Source organism: Macrotis lagotis, chromosome 6, assembly GCF_037893015.1.
Source record: "Macrotis lagotis isolate mMagLag1 chromosome 6, bilby.v1.9.chrom.fasta, whole genome shotgun sequence".
Lineage (NCBI taxonomy): Eukaryota > Metazoa > Chordata > Mammalia > Peramelemorphia > Peramelidae > Macrotis > Macrotis lagotis.
The window spans coordinates 223,914,826-223,940,425 of NC_133663.1; the positions used below are offsets into that span (position 1 = coordinate 223,914,826).

The 25,600-nt window shown below is 34.4% G+C and overlaps 1 protein-coding gene across 14 annotated transcripts in view; it reads right to left on the reverse strand.

Annotated features, from left to right (window-relative positions):
• The window catches only part of REPS2 (RALBP1 associated Eps domain containing 2), a 260,871-nt gene that overhangs the window by 66,835 nt on the left and 168,436 nt on the right, over nucleotides 1–25,600 (reverse strand). For 6 of the 14 annotated variants that reach the window (XM_074192348.1, XM_074192347.1, XM_074192346.1 and 3 more), the window contains exons 11-13: nucleotides 24,223–24,279; nucleotides 16,300–16,345; nucleotides 13,086–13,222 (exon numbers count right to left, since the gene is read on the reverse strand). The exons of 5 other annotated variants lie outside the window; for them this stretch is intronic. In XM_074192348.1, coding sequence (XP_074048449.1) covers nucleotides 13,086–13,222; nucleotides 16,300–16,345; nucleotides 24,223–24,279 — 240 coding nt within the window. The remainder of the gene's footprint in view (nucleotides 1–13,085; nucleotides 13,223–16,299; nucleotides 16,346–24,222; nucleotides 24,280–25,600) is intronic. 3 more of the 14 variants (XM_074192352.1, XM_074192349.1, XM_074192350.1) reach the window with 1 other exon arrangement.

A 25,600-nucleotide genomic window follows, 5' to 3' on the forward strand; every position in this document is an offset into this window, starting at 1 on the left:
TTCATTCTCCTTGGGCTTGGAATGAAAAGTCCTGGATTTGATTCCTGACAATTCTGTGACCTTAGGCAAAATCACTTGACTTCTTTAAAAGTAAAAACTTTGTTCTTCAGTGAAATGAGGATAATAACCTCATGAAGGTATTATACAAAGCATAACCCATGAAATAAACATGAGCTCACTTTATGTGTGGCTCTTCTGTGATATTACACTCAGTTTCCTAGTTCTCCTTCTGCCTCTAAGTATGCATTGAGAAGAGAATGTTGGACTTGGAATCAGAAAAACTTAGGTTCAAATTCTGCCTCATATACTTATTCTGATCTCAGATATTTACTACATTTAGAAGTCACTTTACTTTTCAGTTTCCTTATTTGTAAAATGATAATAATAATTACACCTACCTTGAGAGGGTGAGAGACCTAATGAAATAACATATATACAGAAAACTTTAAGTGCTATAAATATTTATTATTATTATTATTATTATTATTATTATTATTATTATACTAATAAAGTCAGGTCTTCTATAATATAACAAGAGCTCCTAAAAATCACCCCAGTATATGAAATGGCATGATAAAAACCTCAAGGTTTATAGGGAAAAATGGGATTAAGTATCCAACACTAAAAAACTTCATCAGTGACACATTAAAAAGGAAAGTAATAAAACAGAAGCACAGTTTTATATATCTTAAATGATTGTAAAACAGATAAATCCTATAACAAATAGTAGTGGCATCCATGACTTTGTGTTGCTATTCAGCCTCTACCAGGTTTTCATGGGGCCTGGGTTGGGAAAGTCAAGAAGTATAGAAGATAGGGCAAACCTTGGGACTTTGTAACTCAGTAAAAACAAAATCATACCAAAGATATGTTTTGTTTCTTTTGTAGGTTTTTCAAGGCAAATGGGGTTAAGTGGCTTGCCCAAGGCCACACAGCAAGGTAATTATTAAGTGTCTGAAGCCAGATTTGAACTCAGGTACTCCTGACTCCAGGGTCGGTGCTCTATCCACTGCACCACCTAGCTGCCCCACCAAAGATATACAATAATAAATATGACACTTTGCTCTGCAAAAGCTGACGTTTACTTATGGAAGTGGGTATCAAAATAGTTGCAGCTTGTGAGTTATCCCAAAGTAATACAATCTTCTGCCTTCTCAGGGATGAAATCTCACATAAAGAAATGTGAAATTCACATTACACTCAAATTGTTCCCTAATATATCAATCTTGCTAGAACAAATTCATATTTACAAAGCAAGTTTTATAATAGAACTGAAGTAGTCAGTCGTTATCTCCCCTGGTCCAACCTTCAATACTTTTTGTCCTTTAAATTTGTTTTGTATTTGGTTTTCTTGCCTTCTACCCCAACACTCTCTTCCTTGGTAGTTTCACTTTTAAAAAAATAAATTATTTATCTATCCTTGACTAATTTGGGAAATATACTCCCTTATATTATTTTCCTTCTGATTTATAACCCACTCACTTACTTGTCTAGTTTGTGACTCTTGTTTCATTGGCATTTGTCACACTATTTTTTCAGTAAAAGTGATAAGAGGCAGCATGGTGTATTGATTAGAGGGCTGACTTGAGTCTTTCTGACTTTGACCCATCCTTGATCAATCTTAGCTTTTCTAAGCTCTGTGAAATTCCATACGATTATATGTTGCAGAGTTAGGTACAGACTTCCATTAGTACAGTGAAATGAGAGTTCTATTACCTAACTTTATGATTTAGAGCAGCTAGATGATGAAGTGGATCAAATGCTGGACCTAGCATCAGAAAGAGCTAAGGTTACATCCAACTACATATACTAACTAGTTGTGTGCCCTGGACAAGCCATTTAACTTCTGTTTGCCTCAATTTTCTCAACAATAAAATGAAGATTATAATATCAGCTAATTCTTAGGGTTGTTATGAGGATCAAATGAGATAGTATTCATAAAGTTGTAAGAGTACCTGGAATTCAGTAGGCATTACATAGATATTAATTATAATGATGATGATGATGATGATGATGATTATAATGATAAGGACCCTTAGTTTGTGTCAGTCAACATTTATGAAATGCTTAGTATGTGCCAGGAGAAAAAATTTTATTTATTTAAGGCAATGGGCTTAAGTGACTTGCCCCAGATCACACAGCTAGGCAATTATAAAGTGTCCGAGGCTGGATTTGAACTCAGGTCCTCCTGCTTACAGGGCCGGTGCTCTATCCACCACACCACCTAGCCACCTCTCCAGATATTCTTCTAATGTCACTTTCCAAATCTCTGGTTCCATCTTTGACAAATTGCAGACTCATTATTTTCAACTCTCGGCCACACATCATTTGCTTGGCATCTCCTGCCAAGATCTCAAATACAACATGACTATAATCAAAATCATCTTTCCCCAAATCATCTATTCCTGACTTCCCTGTTTTTGTTAATCCTTTTTACCTGGTATTTCTATTCATCTCTGATTCCTCCTTTTTTCTTGTCCCTCATATCTAATTGAGCACAAAGTGATTTTAGATTCTTTCTTATCATTACTAATTTTTCATTTCCAATGGCACCAATAAAATTATAATGGACTTAACCACTGGCCTAGTTTATTCCCATCTAGATTCTAGGTGATTCTCATCTAGAAACCTTTTCTCTATTTTCTCACCTATATCTCTTGCTATATCCTCTCAGTTAAATTACCAGTCACCCTCTGGCATTGTTGCCTATAACATACCTGTAACAACTAGGGGTGCTAGGTGTCACAGTGAAAACAGACCTGGACCAGAAGTCAGAAAAATCTACTTACTTGCTGTGTGACAACTGGACAAGTTACTTATCCCCATTTGCCTCAGGTTCCCTATCTGGAAAATTATCTGTAGATAGAAATGGCAAACTACTTCAGTATCTTTGCCAAGAAATCCCCAAATGAGGTCACAAAAAACTGGACATGACTGAAACTCACCAACAATAACTACTACTATAAATTCAGTCCAAGTTGGAAGAAATGTGGAATAAGGAGAGCATCCATCAAAAGGAGAACTTAAAGGAAGACTACTTTTACTCTAAGAAAGAGTTATTGGTGCTTGAACTTTACAAACCTTCATCAAGGCCTATATTCTATAGACATGAAGTAAGACACTTAGGAGGGCAGGATAAACTCAAACAGACTGACCAAACACAGAAAGCGTAAAAAGAAAGAGGACAAACTTTGCAAAAAAATCCTTCCTATTCATACAGAAATCCCTGATAATGAAAGATTCATGTTTATTCTATCCAGATATTCTAATAACTCTGCTACATCCTCTCATATTTGCATGAAATTTCCAAACTGCCAATATGATGCATGTGAGATAAGAATACTCTGGCCATAACTTTTATTCATTATTTACTACTCAGTTATTTGCCAAGTTGGAAGGTTCAAGAAAGATTAAGAGCCAATGTAAGAACTTCTTGATGAAGACTAAGTGTACTGCTCCTAAGTTTGGAATGAAAAAGTCCAGGATTGTTAATGAATGCTAAAGAAATAATAGTCTAATTCCTTCTGTAGAATGAATTTCCAGTGTTTACTCTCTGATAACCTGTAGAAGACTGCTAGACCAGCATATCAGAGGCAGTCATGGAAGATCAACATGTAAGCAGTTGACCAATTTCCTTCACCCAATGAGTATGGACCAAAATAATAATAGCTAGCATACATGAGACACTCCAAACTTTTCAAAGCATTTTTCTTACTACAGTAGTAAAAGATAGGAGGAATTATTTCCATTTTATAGATTAAGAAATTAAGTATAGTTCTCAAAGGCTGAATGATCTTCCAAGAGTCTGAGAAGGGATTCAAACCCAGGTCCCTTGACTTCAGACCCAGGATCCTTTGCTGCCTTGCTTATATGAATGAGAAGAATTATATCCCATAGGATGCTAGAGAAAAGAAGAGGAAGACGAATATCCCTTAATTGTATTTCAAGCTTTGAGCTTCCAATGGAAAGGATTCCTTCAATGTTTTTCAAAGTGCAGAAAGAATATAGTTCCCCATTTTTGGAGAGCTAAGCAGTAATAGGGAAAAGAATTAACTAAATGATAAGAAGTTTTCTATTCTGTCATTTTAAGTCAGGAATTTGCCATAGCCTGCTGTTTTTTGTATGACTTTGAGTTAAAAGGAGGGGAATTTTACATTTTAAAATAAAGTTTTATTGTATGTAAAACTGTAAAAATCCTTCTTAGTTCATGTGTCATACAAAAAAAGATGGGGGGGCTCATAGTTTGACAACTCCTGATCTAAATCATGACTAGAAATATTTGATAGCACCAAATCCAAGAGAGAGTCTTATAAAACACTCTACCTCCCACAGTAGCTCTGGGAATGAGTAGATAAGTCATTTATTCCTTACTTGTTACAATTTCTCATCTATAAAATGAGACACACTGGAGAAGGAAATGGCAAACCACTCCAGTATCTTTGCCAAGAAAACTTCATGGACAAATCCATGGGGTCCTAAACAATATCCACTATGCACTCCCCAGTGAAGGCTATGACCAAAAGACAAAGAATTTTCCTCAGATACTAAAAAATTTCAGGCAACAGATAAAATTATAAAATGTCCATTTCTAGGCTCTGGAAACAGAGAAGAAAGAGGCAACACAAGACATTGATTATGTTCCAAAACAAAGGAGCCTAGACAGGGGGCAGGGGGGGGGGGTGGAGATGCTTATAGACATACATCTTTTTATGACTAAATTTCCCACTTTCCAAGTGTTTGGAAAAATACAAATGAATGAAGAACACTTATTGTTGGACAGACAGCCTGGACAGCTCCTTCATCAGTATGTGACTTCAGCAGGTTCAGTAAATGGAAGTGAAATGAGTTCAGATTTAAAGATTTGAGCAAAAGAAGAAGAGCAGGTTGAATTGCCTTTGGGAAATTATAACTTTATTTTAATGATCCACACCTGTTCCTTGAAACAAAGACCCATTTTTTTAATTCCAACAAGACTGAGAGTAATAGAATACTACTGCATCCAAACAAATGACACTCATACAACCATGGAAACTCCATGATGGGCATGAGCAGCCCAGGTTATATTGCAAAAAAGGAATAATGCTAGAGGAACAGTGTAAAGAATGTTATTAAAGAAAAGTTAAAGATGAACAGTTTGCAGGATCCAATGGCATCCTTCCAATGTCATAAGATTTTGAGGAGGTCCTCCAGAATAGTAAGGGGATCCATTGTAATGACTACAGAAGAAGAAAATGAGAAGAGTTTCACCAGATGAGCAGTCATGGAGGAGTTGAGATCTGCATCACTAGAGATGCTACCTACACTGACAAGACCCCTAAATCACTGGAATAAAAATGTCACATGTATGTAGGTATTTATTTTGGGATAACTTAATGTACATTAGTTACTATAAAAGTTCAAACCTCTGGTGGGTAGTAAGATGGATAAGTAAGGACCAGCAATTTTCAAGTTTCAAGATCAGGTGGATTAATCTTTTAAATCTGCCTAGGCAACATGTTTGGTGTTTTCTTCTATAGGAATGATTAACTCCTAAATATTTATATAACCTCCATATTATTAAAAAATTTAGGCTTATAATGGAGTCTCAGTCCCATAATGCAAATATGGGTCTAAAAGAAGTAGCCTTAGCAAGGAAGAGTATCACTAGAATCCTTAGATAACCTCAATCTGATCACTGAGAAACAAAGCTAATTTTTAAATTTTTTGAGTATATGTAATGGGTCAGAAGTTAAAATCCTGCTAAACTAAAAAACTGCAATTATTACTTGCTGTTATTTAGAATTTCATCATAAAAACAGAAATAACTTACTTTTGTAAATATAAATACTATATATATATTTGTACATATATGTGTGTTTTTTATATGTAACCAAGTGGCTACAGCGAATAGTGTTGTGACCTTAGTTCAAACTGATCTTAAGTACTTAGTAACAGTGTGACCCTGGGCAAGTCACTTAAGCCCATTTGTCTCTTATCTATAAAATGTGCAGGAGAAAGAAATGACAAACAACTCCAGTACCTGTGCCAAGAAAATCTTGAACATGGTCCCAAAAAGTCAGACATGACTGATAAAACAACACCCATGTAAATATAAATGTATTAAATTATAAAATACTTTAAAGTTTATAACATGCTTTACATATATTATCTCATTGGATAGAGAGACAGGTCACTTGCCTTTGATTTTCTCTTTGCCATGCAATGCCAGCTATTACCCAGAACCCAAAGATATCCCATATTCCAAATGACTTAATTCCAATGTTATGGTAACAGATACCAAGGATTAAACCAATTATCCTATGATTTTCCAAGTTGTTCTTTTTAAAAAATATCACTAAATTTGATACTTTTCTGAGTTTCTTTATCTCTCTCTATATAGAGAATTTTTAAAAATGATGCCACAATATTTAGTCAGGTCCTTACATAACCTAAAATTGAGTAGTGTGTTTATTTTTTTCTTTCCTCAAAATTTATCAATCACATTCTATCCTTTTCCTAAACTCTCTTGCTTTTTCCCTTTTTTTTCCCATGCTTTTTTCTTCTCATTATGTTCTCCATTTCCAACATTTTCTTCATAATTTTCTTCTGGTTTTTCCATTTCTCCTTACCCATTTCTTTTAGCAAATAGTGTCAAATTTTTTAAACTTTCAAGTATCACAAATTTAAAAATTATGCATTTTACGAAGTTCTATCTTTTTTTGTTGTTTTTTTAGGGTTTTTTTGCAAGGCAAACGGGGTTAAGTGGCTTGCCCAAGGCCACACAGCTAGGTAATCATTAAGTGTCTGAGAGCAGATTTGAACTCAGGTACTCCTGACTTCAGGGCCTGTGTTTTATCCACTACGCCACCTAGCCACCCCTGAAGTTCTATCTTTATAAAAGATTTCTAAGTAATTTTCTTTCTAGTTTTCATTTAATGGTGTTCACATAAAGTTGCTTCAATATAGAAAATTCTGCATAACTCATTCTTTACATTCTATTTCTAAGTAAGCTGATAGTTACTCCCTTTTTTTCTTGTTCACTTTTTAATTATACCTGCATTTTGTATTACTCCTTCCCAATATATCCCTTCCTTTTCATCCCTCCATTAAAAAATAGGTAAAAGTACAGATAATGCAAAACATGAGGTTTCCCTGAGTCCCTAACACTGAACAAAATACAGAATTGAAAGTCTATCACCATTTTCTTTGTATATGATAAATGAGAGTAAGTAATGTAGGTGCACAGATAAGATACATGTGCATAAGACATGCATAGACACAGAGAGTTCTTTGATTTCTAGGTGAACAGGCATGTTTTGTTCTTCTACCACCAACTGGGATATGGAATACCTTATTAACAGTAGGGAATAGGAGGCGACTAGATGCCACAGTGGATAGAGCACCGGCCCTGAAGTCAGGAGTACCTGAGTTCAAATCCAGCCTCAGACACTTAATGATTACCTAGCTGTGTGGCCTTGGGCAAGCCACTTAACCCCACTGCCTTGCAAAAACCTTAAAAAAAGAGTAGGGAATAGTTTCAGAGACTCAAAGCTGGAAGACAATGTCAGAAATCATCTTTATCCAACCACCAATTATCAAGGCAAGTTTCAAATGCATAACACATGGGGCCACAGCACTCTCAAGTGTGGAAAAGCATTTAACAAAATAGATAAAAAAAAACCAATAAAATACAGATGATACTGTTTTAAAATTAAGTTAATATGCAGCCCATAGGGCTTTGGTAACCCTCAACTGTATTTGAGTTTGACAACTCTGATCAAGACATCTACCTGTAATAATGTATCATTCTCAGAAAAATCTTCTTGAAACTGTCTGTCATCATGGGGCAACTAGGTAGCACAGTGGATATAGAGCACCAGCCCTGGAGTCAGGAGGACCTGAGTTCAAATGTGGAGTCATAATTGCCTAGTTGTGTGACCTTGGACAAGTCACTTAACCCCACTGCTTTGCAAAAAACGAGAGAGAGAGAGAGAGAGAAATTGTCATTGTGTTGCTTTTCATTTGCATATATATATATATGATAAGTTAAGTGCCTTGGATCAACATTCTAGACCACTTGTGGATGTAGAATCTTGCCCCAATTTCTAAAGATTCACCTACTGGATTCACCTCCAAACACATAACAGCCAAATGATCTGCTTACAACCTCCCAAATATATCTTCTGATTTTCTTTACTTAACTAATCCTGCCTTTTCTAAAAGGTCCAATTCAAACTTTTCCCTGGTTATTCTGGCTTGAAATGATTTCTTTCCCTCCTCTGAACTCTTACATCATTTTCTGTCAGCATCACTCACAAGACACTCAGTCGAGTAACCAAAAAACATTTATTAAGCATCCATTATATGTCAGGCACTTAAATATCAAGTCTTTTTAAAAGACACCTTCCACAAGACTTTATATTCTAAACAGATGAAAGCTAAATTTTTTCACTTTATTTTTTGTGTGAGTTTTCTTTGATCTATGTTTTCTTTCACAACATGATTAATATGGAAATATGTTTTGCATGATTGCAAATGTGTATAACCTGTATCAAATTACTTACTATCTCAGGGAGAAGAGCAAGAAGGAGGGAGAGAGGGAAGGAATATGGAACTCAAAAGTTTTTTAAATGAATCTTAAAACTGTTTTTACATGTAAATGAGAAAATAAAGTATTAGCTTTTACATTCTATTGGGGAGAAGGGGAAAGACAACAATTACACACATATAAGTAAATAGACTATATGAGTGTAAAAGTAAATAAAATAAATACAAAGGAATTTTAGGGGAAGACACTAGCATTTTCAGGGAAAGGTTTTATGTAAAAAGATTGTGTTTGAGTTGAAAGTGAGGTAGAAGTGCATTCAGGTACTGAGAAGAGCCAAAGCAAATTCACAGAAAAAAGGCTCAGGAACAGTAAGTTCACAGAACAACCATAAGTCACCATGTCTGAATTACAGAAAGTATGGAGGGGAGTAATGTGGAAGAAGCCTGGAAAAGTAGATTGAGACCAGATTGTGAAATGTTTTAAATGACAAATAAAGAATTTTCTTTTATCCTAGAGGCAACGGGGAACCACTGAAGTTTACTGACTAAGGGAAGGACATAATCATAATGGCATTTTAATAATAAAAGTCATTATATAATTTTACCTTATGTTCCAAATTGGTAAATAATTGCCTTCAGGGAAAAGATTTTATTCTAACACTTGTATATGACTCTCAGAGTAGCTAGCATAGTACTTTATACATTTTTTTTAAATCTTGTTCAGTTCTTTGTTATGCTATTTGGGGTTTTCTTGACAAAGACACTAGAGTGGTTTGCTATTTCCTTCTCCAAATCATCTTATAGATGAGGAACTGAGGCAACTAGGGTCACAGAGCTTGTAAGTGTTTGAGGTCAGATTTGAACTCAGGAAGATGAGCCTTCCTTATTCCAACTCCAGTGCTCTATCCACAGCAACATTTGTTAATTGATTTATCTTCTAGTAACAGAATATTGTTAGCTAATTAATCTTTTTCATAAGTAAACTCCTTAGTAATGGTATTTCTGGCAAAGGTAAATTGCCTGAAAAACTTAAATATCACGGAAACTATAGAATGAGTACAAAGGGGCTATAGTTTGACCAAAACAACAAATATCAAAAGGAGTAAAAATAGCTTATTTCACTCTATAGAGGATACCAGTGAGTGAGCTAGTCATATCAGAAGACAGAAAATGATGTTATAACCAGAAAGCATGGTAGACTGCCAAGTAAACAGAGTAAGGAGTCTCTTAAAATAGGGATCTTATTTTTCATAACTGTGAAATATGGCTGACACCTAGATGATCCACTAAAAAAAGATGAGGGGTAATTGATGTACAGCTTACAACCTCCAATGTAATGTTGAGAGAACTAAAGGAACTCTTTCAGAAGGTTAAACAGAACCACCATGATAGAAGAGGCCATGGACAAGGGTCACAAAAGTTGGCCTATGGATGGATAGATTGTATACAGATTGAATCACTACAGAGAATAACTATACTGACGAGTATATAAATTAATCAAAGTAAAAAAGTATTTATATTTATCTAAGTTTTATGATGGCAGGGACTGATTTGTATTCTATAATACCTAAATATTTCACCTTGTATATAATAATAAATATTTAATAAATATTCAATTCAATTCAACTCTACTGTTAAGTGTCTACTCTGTATTAGATGTTAAAGATAACAAAATGAAAATTTTTAAAAAGTCTCTACCCTCAATAAATTTGCATTTGTCGAATTGAAATTTTTTTTTTAAAAAGAAAGGAGTGACAGATAACTTAAAGTAATGGAGTAACAGCCAGAAAATGGAGCATGGAGTAATAAAAGATTCCCAGGGTTGAAATTTCAGATCTCCCACTAATTGACCTGGCAATATAAAAATCTAACTTGGGCACTCCAATTATTCATCATTAAAATAAGTATATTATTGGCACTACCCACCTCACAGGTCATTTGATGGATTAAATGAGATTACATACATTTATACATGCATGTGTATAAATATTATATAAACTGTCTTAATCCTGTTAATGCCAAAGTTATGTGTACATAACACTGCTGCGAATTAATCAGGAAACTTCTATCAGTCTTCTGATCAATACATTTATATTTTTTAAATCTTCATTTATGACATATTGATCAGTTTTGCCAACTTCTTTCTCTTTTATTCATTATATGGAATGGTTCACTAGGAGAAAGGAAGAATATGAAGGGAAATTTTGATATTAAGAAAAAGTAAAATAAAAACTTATTTTTAAAGAATTACTACAAGTTCCTATTGCCCTTTTAACATATTGTTCTGTTCTCTAAACTGACAGCATTTTTAATATTTATTTTTCCTTAATAATCTAGATTTAGTTCTACTTTATAGGTTATTCTTATTTATGCTTATGGTTTAGCTGAGCTTACTACCAAGATTTAGGGGCAGTTTGTTTGCTAGTATGACCTAAGAATAATATTCACTTATTTTAAGCTATGCTTGGTAAAGATCCACTTATTTTAAGCTATATTTGGTGAAGAACTAATTCATTAAAACCAAACAATTAGGCTATTCTCTGGAATTTGCTGTTATGAAATCTGACCTTCAGGTTATGGAGAATTTAATCCAGGAAAGTTAAGGAATTTCTATTATGATCATGCCAGATTGTTGGAATGAAATCTATATCCACGTATTTGGATGAATTTTTGACTAATAAGGATCAAAGAATCTAAGAATTCATCTATCCAACCATTTCCTTTTTCCAAGTCTTGTGTCAAATTCTTTATGATACAAGCTACCTTGGCTATATGAACCTCTTTGGATCTTATTTTTCTTAGGGCAGAAATCCTGGAATCATATGTATGCAAGAAGTCCCTCTTGAATATCTCACAATTGTCAGATATCTCCTTTAGAGGAAAGTTCTTGAAAAATTCCTTCAAAATATAAAGATTTAAACATCTATGAATTATCATCCTCAGAAGGACTAGTTTCATCACATCTTTAAAATCATCTGCAATGGCTCCCAAAGCAGTTAGATTCTTAGATTTTTTTCCAGGATATTTTCCTTAGGGAGAAAGAAAAAGTCTTAAATAGCAAATCAAATTGTTATCTAATGATCTCATACAACCCAGAATTAAATTTCACTCAAAAAAAATTAGCTCTGCTCAATAACAGCTTTTTTTTTTAAGTTCTATTCTCACAGTGAGGATGACCCATGTTTAATACAAGTAAAGCAAGTTGGGTTCTTGCCTAATCATAAAGATCAGGACTGATTGATAAGCCCAGGAGAATATTTTCTAACTGGGGGAAAAAATCAACAATATGAAAATTATAGGTGCCTGATTAGGGCTGGTTATGGTTAAACCAGCACAGGCTTATACAGAGTTCCAAGAAAGAATTCTTATTGCTGTTCTCTTCTATTAATTGGAAGAAAGCATTGTTTTAAATCCAAATAGCAATTATAACTTCAATAAACCTTAAGTTTATAATTTTTACTTCAGAAAAGGTATAGTATTCCCTCTACAGTGATCTCAGGCAAACCTAGAAGTCTCCCATTGCATCTAGAATAATAAGCACAATAATAGCAATAGCTAACAATTATATAGTGCTTTACAAGTTATCTCATTTGATCTTCATAAAAGGTATAGTACCTACCTATGAAGTAGTTACTATTATTATTCTTATTGTACAAGTGAGGAAACTGGAGATAAAGTGAATTGTCTAGGGTTACACACACCAATAAATGTCTGAGGCAATATTTGAATTCAGGTTTTTCTGACTTCAAGTAAAGGGCTCTACTTCAATCCTGCAACCACAAAGAGTGGTATCCAAGAAGGATAATACCCCCGACACACACACACACACCCTCTCCCACACACTTCTCTTTTACACTCTGTACCCTGAGTTGGGGAGTGAGTAAATTGGGGGGAGGGAAGAGACAATCCCTGAAGCCACAACAGAGAACAAAGATTGGGATTAATATTGGTCCTTAACATTTTCTGCTCCTTGGCAATAACTACAGAGTCTTCTCAGCAGTCCATTCTCTCCCTTCGCCTTACCAATCTGGGGAGGGGACAGGGAAGGGGGAAGAGGTGAAGGGAAAAAAAGAAAAAAGAAAAGAAAAAATCATGTGGATATGAATAGGAACAGGAAAATGGACTTCTCACCCAGAATACAAACCAAAGGAAAAATTAAATGTTTTTGCCAAAGAAGGTATCTAGGGTATCCTGAACTCAAGACTAAACTACATCCAACTCTTAACAATGACAATGAGGGGAAAAACCAAAAGAATTAGAAGTCAAGTAGCACCCATCCATTTTGTCATCTGCCCAATCTCAAAGAATATTCAAATCTTGAGATTTAGGAATCTCACATTTCTTGACTCAGCTCCTTCGGGACACCCTTCCAAGACACATCTGAAACCTTAAGGTCTAGGACTATTTTCCCCTAAGTGAACACAACAGTACCATCCTAACAGAACATGGTGGTAGGACAAAATTACTCTGTTCATCTCTTGACTTCCACTATCAAAAGCACGTTTTTCAAGTATGAAACCAAAGGAAATGTGCTAGGGGGAAGAAAAGGGCAACTTCACCTGGAGCATTTGGCTGGAAGACTTTATTCAGATCCAAGGAGGAGGCTCTGGAATGGGATTTCTGTGGTCTCGGTGGGGGAGTGGGAGGTTCCTCAACCCTTTTCATGGCCTCTTCTAGAGATGTGTTAGAGTAAGATCTGCAGCAAAATAAGGGAATATCAAAAGGAAGATAGCAAAAGTTTCACTCTCTGGAGTTGGAACTGAGAGAGGAAATATAATATCCCAAAGGCTTAGCCAAGTGACTTGAAAAGCAATTAGCATGGACAGGACAATGATCTGTCAGATACAACTATAAAAGGAAGTCACTGGCCAGTTACATCTTTAAATCTAAATGTTCATCCTTTGAGATTGAAGAGTGGGGGGAGGAAAATGGTATGTAAATTCAAAGTGTTACTACAACTATGCATGACATTAAAAATAGATATAAGCTTGCCAAATCTTCATTGGTAATGCATCCTCATTTTACCATAAGGATCACATGGTATTACACAATTCTTTTCTCCTTTCCCCCAGAGCATGCACCACATTGTGACTAGTAAAAGCATGAGGTAGGTTTCAGAGTAGCAAAAAAAAGCATACTAAATACACTCCAAGTACACAGAAACCAGGATACTTTTTATTTTAAGTAACATTAGTTAATACATTGTTTTTAAGCTATAATGTATTTCCATATAAGACCTCTAAAGTCTGGTTTATGTAACTCAAACCATTATGATGCAAGTAAGAAATTATTTCTACTATGGTTACATCAATTGAAATCCATCATTTTGGACAGTAATATACTCCTCTTCTGCCCCAATCTAAGAGCCCATTGCCATGAAATCATATTCTTTAGGGTGAGATAATAGAATTGGAAATTAGGAAATAGGACAATTCCAGGTTTTTCCACTTAATCCTTGAATGACCTTGATCAGGTACCTAAACTACCAATTGGGTCTTAAATTGCCTCTCTGGTTTAAAGTAGGGGTTGAATGTAAGGGAGAGGAATAAAGCATTTTACTTGGAAGACTTTTATAAGACAAAAATATAGGTAAGTTTCTTTGGGTATATTGGCTGGAAGTCTTACTTACAATTCAAATTTTATTAAACACAATGAAACCCTTCCTGTTCTAGGCAAAGGAATTATTATTATAATAAGTTTGCTTTTGCTGAATGAGTTTTTCAGAATTATTTTACTGCAAGGGTTTTTTGTTTCATTTCTTTTTGCTTTCTTGCAAGTTTGCAATCTTGACTAAAGTCAGCACTAACAACTGGAGGTGTTACACTTGCAGTAACACATTAGGCATAACATGTACCAGAATTAAAGCTGGTACTAGAATCAAAATAGAACATGAGTGTTCTGGTCTTTTGGTTTTTTTTGTGGTTTTTTAAACCAAAGACAGGGGAAACTAAGATGAAAGGGAGTCAATTTTAAGTTACTTTCAGAATTGAAGATGCTCTCTAGAAGTTAATAGAACAATTCATGACAAATGGATTCTTAATGACATTCCTCATTTCAAAAAAAGCATTTATACATCCTCCCTTTAACAAAAAAGTATTGCTTTCATTTTATTTCCAAGCACAAAAAGAAAAAAGCATATATGCAATATTATCTACTTTGTTCCAGCTAAACTCAGGTTTTGGGTGAAGGGTATTAAAAAAGAGAATCCTAATGTGTAAACATTCATCTAAAGTCTTGGTGAAAAGAAATTGTAAAAGTGAGTCTGACTGGTTCTTTAGGACCAAGAGAAAGAAGAAAAGCCCTGACATTCACACTTTGGTCAATTATCTATTTAACAAGCTTGAGGATTTCCATTCATCAAGTGAGACAGTATTTGTAAAGAAAGGTCTTATGACAGTGCAGATGTTTTATGGCTGCTTGTTCCCTTCCCCATGCTTTCTCCTTCCCTAATGATGGACTATACTATTCTGAAATTGCAGTGATCTACATCAGAGGTAGCCAGAGACTGAACAACACACTTTTCTCTTTTAAGAAAAGTAGATATACCAGAAGGATTTTGTATTCATTCATCTAAAAGATCTTCTACAATTTATTTGCTGATCATGAAGCTTGAAAAAGGCTATATTAAATGTTTTTCAATTTCTGATAACCAGATTAACATTAACACATATAATATATAGATTATACATATATAGAACATAGGATTACATATACATGTGGGATTGTTTTACTTTAACAATATGAAATAAATATGAAAAAGTTTACATTTAATCATAATCTAAATTGGAGGAAGGGGGATGACTCTTAGGGGACCACCTTAGAAAAAATGACAAGATATCTTCCTGGTAGGTTTACAATAGGATTTGATTTAGACATTTTTCAGAAATGTGCCTTTTGCATACAAGTAATTTCATAAGGAGTTTAGACACTTTTCAAAGAGCAGAATCAAATCAGAAAACACAAACATAATTTGAAAATTTGGTTCTTATAGGTAGAGGATCAGTCTATCATCTACTTTAACATCTGCTTTTATATTTTTTTAAAGATTCATTTTTGTTTCAACCAAATACACAGACAAATCTAATTTTTCTCCTACTCTAATGTTGCTGCATTTTTTTCCTACCACTTGTAATATAAATAAAAAAATGCAAGGAATTCTCTAAAGGCAATATTGGATTTTTATATAGCTTACTTGATAGGCTCTGGAAAAAAGATGGCAATGGTCTTAGATGGAGTCCCACTACTACTAGTACTACTACTGCCATCACTACCACCACCATCACCACCACCTTCTCTTTAACATTAAGGAATTCATTTTGGTTTATAATATCAAATTTTAGTGTTAATTTTAATTTTTATTTCCTTTCATTCAAATTTGTTTTCCCCACTTCTCCAATCTGTGCCCACAGATAAACATATTACATACAACCTCATCTCAAAAGAGTTTATGAAAAAACTATTGATTTTTAATGCTGACACAGAAAAGGCTCCATAGTCTACTCAGGATCACTACCTGTATTCAGCATGCCATTCATCACTAATGAAATTACATGTATGCTTATTTATATATCTATATACATATATAGGCAACATACATGTATATGTACATAATTGTAACTTGAAATTTTATCTCTATATACATATGTGTGTGTGCATATAGAGATATAGAGACATACAAGCAAAATATGAGGGTGATATATTTTGTTTAATTTTCCCCCAGAGAGAGATGAGGCAGAAATCAAGGCATTAAAACAGAAATCAAAGAAACACTACCTGGATCTTGGTCTTGCTCTGAGAGTGTTCAAGTCCTTAGGAGTAGCTGAAACAGAGATTATTGCTATTTGCTTGGGTTCCACTTATGCCATTACAAACCCAGAGACTTATCTGAAGAGCTAGCAAGAATACACCAAAGGTTAAGAGGGAGGTTCCAACACAGAGTGATTTTGATGGCTTCCTTATTTTCATAAATAACTGAAATCCTGTTTCTAAAATCAGAAGCCAGAATTGAAAGGAAAAGTTTCAACATGTTTTTCCTCTTATCATTTCAGACCCTTATAAGTAATTTTCAAAATTAAGTCAGATAATAAAGAAATTTTTGGTTTAACAGGTGACCTTCATAGGAAAAACAATTAGCATTGTGACTGAGGGGATTTTTGACCAAGACTTTATATTAACCTTGGAGAAAATTTTCTGAACTTACCCTCGGGGATGTGAAAAACAGTTTCTCCAGTCATTTGTTTTGTCTACTGCTTCAAATACAATGATATTATATTGTGGGAAGGGATAGAGGACTTGTTATTTACAAGAAATTAAAGTTGACTCATATATAAAAGACAAATGAGACAAATTTTTCTTAGGAAAAGTTGACACTGTATGACTGAGATCTAGACAGGCTTAATGAAATGACTAATTAAAATACACTGTCATCCAATTTAAAAACAACACTTCTACAGGAAAGACACAAAATCATAAACTAAGAACATAGCAACAAATTTCCATAGAACCAACTCACTCATCTTCATGTGAGAGTTAATTTCCACCTCACCAGCCTTTTTGCTTAAAAGCAAAACGCCATGAGCAATTTCCAAATTTAGGTTTCTACTATTTCTGGAAGAGAAAAACTCTAGGCCAAAATGAGATTTTAGAAATTATGAAATTGCTGACTAAGAATCCCTATATAATATAAATTCTATGGAAGAACAATAACTCATAGGAAAGCATTATGTATTGTAATCAAGTTCATATATTCACCCCTAAGAAAGATATATAGTTTCATCCTACCTTCTTTTACACTGCTTAAAGATGCAAATCCCCTTTCAAAGGATCTGAATTGATTGTGCTCATTAAAAATTGTATGCATATATCTATATCTAGATACATATATGCATATATCTATATCTGTATCTGTATCTATATCTATATATCCATATCTATATCTATATCTATATCTATATCTATATCTATATCTATATCTATATCTATATCTATATCTAATTTACTTGAGGCTGTCGGAAAAGAATGGAGAACTGGGCAATCTGCCTATCACATAAAGCAAGCTTCCAGAACCTCCTGTCCATTCATAGAGGATACATTTTTAAGAGAAAAGGAAGAAAAGAAGCCTTATTAAACATCACTTATGTGATAGATACTGTGCTTTGCACTTAAAAATATTTCATTTGATAGTCACAAACACCCTGCAAAAAGGTTCCACTATCCCCATTTTACAGTTGATAAAACTGAAGTAGAGACTAAGTGACTTGGCCAGGGACATAAAAAAAGTGTCTGCGGCTAGATTTTAATGGGAAGGAAAATCAGAGAGAGAGAGAGAGAGAGAGAGATGCAAGAACCACACAAGCCCCTCAGCAAATCAGTTCCCTAAAGGGGTGGTACTAAATAACCACTGTGATTCTTTCCCACTCTAAACTTATAATCCTATGATTCTTTGGTTCCTGAAACCAAGGCATTGGCCTGCCCCCCACCCCCCCAAAAAAAGTCCATGCACTAATTTGTTTTGTTTTGAATAATGACAAGTTGTCTTTGATGAGCTTCCCCTTCCTAGCTATATATCCTTTTTCATTCTGATCAAAGTAGAGCTTTGCTTTGGATCCCTCCTATGCACATTCCCCAAGTCATGAAAGAATAATGGTGACAAGAATCATACCCCAAGTGCCATAAGTAAGGTTCATATGACTGCTGCAGAGAGGAGAACATGATGGGCTTTCTTCAAGAAGAAGTAAATGAAACTCAGATGAACTAACCTGATCAGACTCTGGTTCCTCCCTACACTGTCTTAGATAGCATTCTTCTTGAAGATCACAATGATTCAGAACATTTCCTCTTCATCCAGGATATTCTAAGAAATATAGTTTTCTAATCAATAAAGTATGACCTTTCTTGGGTTTTTTTATTCCTCTTTTGCTGATGTTTTACTAGAATGTTTAGGCAACATTGGGATGTGGAATTTGGGTTAAATTTAGTGGTGAAAAATGGAAGGATGGAAATGTGTGTGTGTGTGTGTATGTATATGTATGTGTCTGTATCTATGTTTCTGTATGTGTATAATTGTGTCTGTAGCTATGTATGTGCATGTGATGAATTATGGCTGTGTGCACGTTATGTGTAGTGAAAAGAACACCAGATAAATAATACAGAAACTTAGACTCTAAGACTTTACTCAAATTAGTTGTGTGGCATTGGAAAAGACACAACTTTTTTCATTTTCTTCTTATAAATGGGGAATAATGCTTACCTTGGAATTGAAAGGAATAGTGAGGAAGCTATGTGAGGATACTATTTAAAAAATGGAAAAGAACCTTGTAAGAATATAAGACAGTACCTAAAACCTCATTAATCTAAAAACCAACCCTCTCACCTAAATTCCTTCAAAAGACCTGCTATCTTTTGGTGCCTCTGTGTATGTCTTTCCCTCTCTTTTAAAGCCTTGGTAAACAAGCTTCTGACTTCATCTCTCTTAACTGAAACTGCCCTCTCCAAAGTTACCAATGATCTCCTGGTTGCTAAATATAATGACTTTTCTCAGTTCTCATCCTTCCTGACCTCTTTATAGCATTTGACACTATTGATCATTTTCTCCTCTTGCAAAACTTTTCCTCTCTGGGTTTTCATAACTCATTTCTCTCTGTTTCTGTTTCTTTTCTCATTCTCTTTTTCTCACAATTATCCAATGGTTTCTTTTCAGGTTCCTTGTTGGATATATGTCTTGCTCACTAATTATTAGTGCCCCCTAAGATTCTGTCCTGAACCCTCTTCTCTTTGCTCTCTATACCCTTGCTCAATAATCTTATCAGCTCCCATAGGTTTAATTACCATTTATATGCAAATATCTACTCCCAGTCTTTCAAGATATAAGAATGAATCACTAACTACTGAGTGGCAATTTTAACTGGATATGCCAAAGATATCTCAAATTCAACACATCCCAAACAGAATTCATTATCTTCCCTTCCCCTCTCCCCAAAATATGTTCTTTTGATTTTCTTTATTAGTATATAGAGGCTCTAAATTATCCAGATTTACAAATTAGGTGTCATCCTTGACTTCTTATGCTCATCCAACAGGTAAACAGCAGTCAAATTTTATCATTTTTCCTCATCTCTCCCTAAACTATTACAATAGCCTTCTAATTGGACTCAACCTGAAGTACCTTCCCAACACCAAGTTATTCTCCCTCCTTACCTCTGCCTTCCTTTAAGATTCAGCTCAAGCATTGCCTCTTATAGGAGACTTGTCCTGATCTCCTTAGGTGCCAATACCTTCTCTATCACCACATTCCATCTATTTCATGATCTGGTTTATGGATATATGTCACCTCCTTCATTAAAATGTAAGATTTTTACAGACTGACTGATTGTTTTCTCATTATCTCCCCAGTATTTGGTCCATAGGTGCTGCATAAATGCTTATTGATCTGGCAAACCCATGGAAGATAATACTATATTATAGTAACCTCAGAAATCTCTGAGTTAAAGAAATGAAGTCACAAATCTCTAAAGAATAGAGCTATGGAGAAGTGTTGAGGTATTTGAAAGTGGGCAATAGCCTAAAAATAAGGAGACATGGGCTTTGGTCTCAGTTTTTCTATTTACTATCTGGACACAGATTTTCTTATATGTAAACATAGAGATGGAGGGGGGGGAAAAAACAATTATCTGGTTTCCCTTTCAGTTTTCCTAGGACAATATGTTGGGATAAAAGAGGGAGATGTTTGCTCTATCCCAATACATTGAGAAGTAAACAGTTTATAGGGAGTCTAGAGCTACCAGAATCAACAATGGTTAATCTGGACCCATATGTGATTGAAACAAGAAGTACTATGCATATGAATATGATCCTGAGTCATACTAAGCTTGTCTGGGGAAGTTTAGCCTGGAAAAGATAGGGGAGAAAGAAAAAAGAATCATTATAGTTATGTTTGAAAGAATTTCAAGTAAAAGAGGAATTGGATTATTTCTGCTTATCCCTAGAAGATAAAAATAGGAACAATATGGAGAAATCACATAAAAGCAAATATTTGACCCACTGTCAAAAGAAGCTTCCTAACAATGACAGCAGCACTAGAATGAGCAGGGTGAATGGGCAGATGTGTTTTTTATCCTGAAAATCCTTAAGTAAAGATGGTAAGATCCCACAAGAAGGATTTTTGTAAGAGGAGACTCTTATTCAGCTATAGATTACACTAGTTTTGAACTTCTTTGAGGTCCTTTGAGACCTTCCAGTTCTGAAATTCTGTTGTTCTAAGAGTCATCAAGCAAAATTAAATATTACTATATGTTTAACATAGTCTAATTAATTAGATAATATATTTTAGAAAGATATCCATAGAAATGTTTTAATGCATAAAGCTTAAAACGGTAAATTTCCATTATTCACAAAATTACTTTCGGTAGAACACTTCATTACCCACAATGCCACAGAATAAGTGAGGTGTTACATTATTATCAGACATTATTCTTTCTTTGGAAGGAGAAAGATGAGTACTTCTCTGCTAATTCATCCTCATAATTTCTTTGCCCTCTACCCTCTCAAATATACAATAAAAATCAAAAATATTTGATACATTCCAACAAGTTATAGACAAAAAAAGGTTGAGAAATGCTAAAGCAGCCTGGTTTAAATACTCTGAATCTTGAGTCAGAAGACGTTGGTTCAAATCCTGACTTTATTACTATGTGAATCACTTTTTTGGGAACTCAGTTCCTACATTTATAAAATAAAGGTAGTTTAAACCAGAGGTTGGTAAATTATAGATCTTGGATCAAATCCAGTCCAGTCATCCTTTTTTTATATACAGCTCATGAGTAAATGCTATCCTTCACTTACAAGTCTTGCAAAAACAGATGATGGGACAAATTTGACCTGTGGCTATGATTTGTTGATTCATGGACTTGACCATTACTCAGTAGCAGGTGGCTGCCACTGGACAGAGCAAGTGGATAGAGTGGTAGTCCTGGAGTTGGGTAGATCTGTGTTCAAATTTGATTTCAAATGTTTACTAACCATTTGACCCTAAGACAGTCTTTAAACCTGTCTAGCTCAATTTCCTTACCCATAAAATGATAATAATAATAGCACCTACCTCCCAGAGTTATTATGAAGATCAAATAAGATAGAATTTGTAAAATATTTAGTACAGTGTCTGACACATGGTAGGTGATTAATAAATGTTGTCTTACCTGACTTGTTTCCCTTCCAACTCTAAATCAGTGACTATATGGGACTGTCCTATTATACTTCCATAACAGCCTCTAGAACCAAGATGGTTGAATTATACAATTTATTTATGCAGAAGTAGTAAAATTCCAAAGTAGATTGCTATTCACAGATTACAGGGAGTGCTGCTATGGATCTGGACAAAGGTATAGAAGTTAATTGATATGCTAAAGTTTTTAATATTTATAAGGGATGGGGGTGGGAAGAGAGGAAAGTGCTGCATTGGCCAAAGGGTTGCTGAAATACCATAGACACATAGATTTTGCAAGAGGAAGGAAGTGGATTTAAGGATTTCTCAAAGTTCCTTTTTGAATTAAAAATTATGCCTTAAGTTCTAAGTAGCCTTAGAAATGGTGAAAAGCTGACTGGTGCTATCACTATCTTTAGGGTTCCAGCAAAAGCAAACTACACACCAGGATAGCAAAAGGAAAATATTATCATTTTTCTATATAGAGCTATGGATACTTTCCTGAAAAACTGTAGACTCAGAGACTTTGCAGGTGGACAAAGATTCAATTTAGGGACCTCTCTAGGTTTCTTGATCAATTTAAAAACTGGAACTGATGATCAGCAACTTAAATCTTAGAAACAGTGAACAATTCCCAGAAAAGGAAATTCCCTTTACTAATGTAGGTCAATGCCTTCTCTATAACTTACAGCTTTAAAACATCAAAAAGACTTTCCCAGGGTCACAAAAGTGTGTGTGTGTGTGTGTGTGTGTAGCATAAAAGAAAAACATTAGAAAAATTTTAGAAAATATTAGAAAAAATAAAAAATTAATTAAAAAAATTAGTAACACAAGCAAAAAGTCTATAAATAAAACATATGTACATATTAAGATGAAAACAAATTCAAATACAATTTTATCTCTAAGTCATACTACTACCTCTGGTCACTGGGTTTGATTGATGCTTACTCTAATATGCTACTCCCCAACCAAAACCCATGGAGAAAGATATTTTTGAAATTAATTTGATCATAAAGTTCACATACCATGTAAAACTGGCTACATATGCTGCTTGTGCATGCTAAAATCTCAAAGCCAGGAAATTATTAAAAGACTTATCTATTATGGTGGGAGGAGATATTTTCTTAATCCCATAACAAGATAGCATATTATCCTTCAAATCAAATAGTCTTTGATAATGGCACAATGTGAATTTAACAAAGACGAGGAGGGGGGAGGAAATCTATTTAAGACATTTAACCTAAGCCAATATAAATTTTTCAGTACTGTGAATGAACTGGTAAAACTTGCCATGGTCTAATTTAAAATAATTAAATGAGAGGATAGAGATGGGAATGGTGATCCCTTTAATTGGGAGAAACTCTTATTGATAATATAGGCTCAATTTTTTATTTCTTAATGTCATTGTTCAAATTATAAGCTTCAAAGGAAAATAATTTCTTTATTTGCTCTATGTATCAGTCTGAGATCTTGATCTACCTTTTCCAACAGATATATATGCCACAGTTTCACACATGATTAAAGATAATGAAAATGAGAATACCATCTTGTTCCTATGTATTGCTAAAGCCAGAACTAAAATAAAAAAGAAAGAAGATAGATCTGGACAAGATAGATCTGGACAAGCCAATACTGGCTTATTGAGAATTAAATCAAGCAGAAGTCGAGTCTACATGGTTCCAAGCATGGGTCTCCATCACTCCCCAGACAAAAAACCTTCCAAGAGTAACAACAAATTCCTTTTCCAGAATTTATTGCCAACTCAGTTTTAAGCTTGATACAATAACTTTACTCAGAGTCAGCTTTAATGAATGCATACCCTACTCTCCAAGTAATGTAGTATATTTAAAAATTTGGGAAGGAAGGATTTGAGGGTAAATATTGTCAATGGACATTCAGCAAAAATATCATCATCTATTTATACCATATTAAAAAAAAAAAGCAAAATGGCTTGCTAAAATTTCCCTTGCTCCAAGTTATCTCAATCTCTCACACAGTGGTTAGGTCACTCTAAATTGAAATTTTCAATCCACTCCTTATGCAACCTGAACTTGTTATAATTAGACTATTCTACCCTCTCAGAACAGGCAGGTGGGATCAAGAGTCAAAACATAAACATATCCTTCTAAAAGATTCAGTTGTTTTTTTTTGCAAGGCAAATGGGGTTAAGTGGCTTGCCCAAGGCCACACAGCTAGGTAATTATTAAGTGTCTGAGACCGGATTTGAACCCAGGTACTCCTGACTCCAAGACTGGTGCTTTATCCACTACACCACCTAGCCACCCCTCTTCAAAAAGATTCAAAAAGAAATGTTCTATATAACAGGAGCAAAAGTGAATGTCTAGGTCCCTTCTATAGCAAATCTAAACCAACAACCATCTTCCATCTACTCCATTTTTTTACTGAACAATTAAGAATATTTTGTTTGCTTTATGTTAGATATGGTTCAATTAAAAAATTACAATAATCAGAAACTTGTTAGAATGGCTTTCTCCTACCTGTGTCGACAGACAAGTCCTTTGCCATGGCTTCATCCACAGAGCTTATTTTCAAAGCTACATTTTAAAAGTAGGAGGGTGTGAGAAGGAAAGAAAACACTGTAATTTTTTTTGTTTTTAGATCATGTTACATTAAAACAAATTAATCTCCAGTTATTTTACTCAATAATCAGCATTATTCACTGATTCACACACTTTCTACTTTATAACATGTGAATTTAAAGGAATCTCAGAAATTTGTTCAGTGTGGTAACCATGTTTTGATATAGTTGGTTTCCTTGGTAATCCTATATATTTTATTTTATACCTGTAAAAACATGAGCTCTGAAAAGAGTTCCATAGATCAAAGGTCCAGAGGTCCATATTTCTAAAGTGGTCCATGTCACAAAGAAAGTTAATAAATCCTATACTAAAAATATCTTAATGTTTCAATTAGGCTCTTTGTGAAATCTCTGGGATGGGCAGCAACAGTGGCAATGGCAGCTTTTTTCTGCCTGCGACAATCAAAGAGAAAAGATTGTGAAATATTATGACTCACATTCAATCTCTTTTTTAAAATAATAATATCTTATTTTTCTACAATTACATAAAAAACAAATTTTAACATTTGGTTGGATTTATTTTACTTTTGCGTTTCAAATTCTCCCTTCCTTCTCCCACCAACCCTACCTTCCTTGAGAAGGTAAACAAACTCATTTAAGCTATACATGAACAATTATCACATTCAGTCTGACAAACTATTCCTCAAACTGTTCTCTTCCAGCAACTCATTGGCCCTGAATTTCTGACCCTCTATATGCAAAGAGGAGAACTTAGGGGAAAAAAGTAGCAAATATTTTCTCCTAATTGAAAAATCATAAAAAGATTTTTGGATATAAATGCAATGATGATCCCTACAGAAGAACAAAAATTCTATCCCCCTCTGCATTTTTAGCTCTGTAAAGATACATTATACTCAATTAATGGATTGAGAACAAGAAGGATTGTGATTTTAAAAAAATGATTTGTTGGATTTGATGTATGCCCTTTTCCACAACTTTTATAACCAGCCTACATGGCAGAAAGTTAAGTCCTGATTTCTGGGTAGAATCCCACCTGAATAATATCAATATTTAGCAATGGGTATTTATCATCAGACCATTATTAGATCTGAGCAGGTTAATTCCTTTAGTTTAAGCAGGAAGGTGATGTTAATGATGATGTTGATGTTTGTCCTTTGTTCTCAAAGAAGACAGCAACAACAAGGAAGTGATACCATGACAAGCAAATGAATTAGATTGGGGGGAGGGGCTTTGCTAAGTCACCAGCCTCACTTTCTCCTTCAGAGTTATCAGGGTTCAGATAAGGATGGGGACATTTGGAGATGACCCTGGATGTG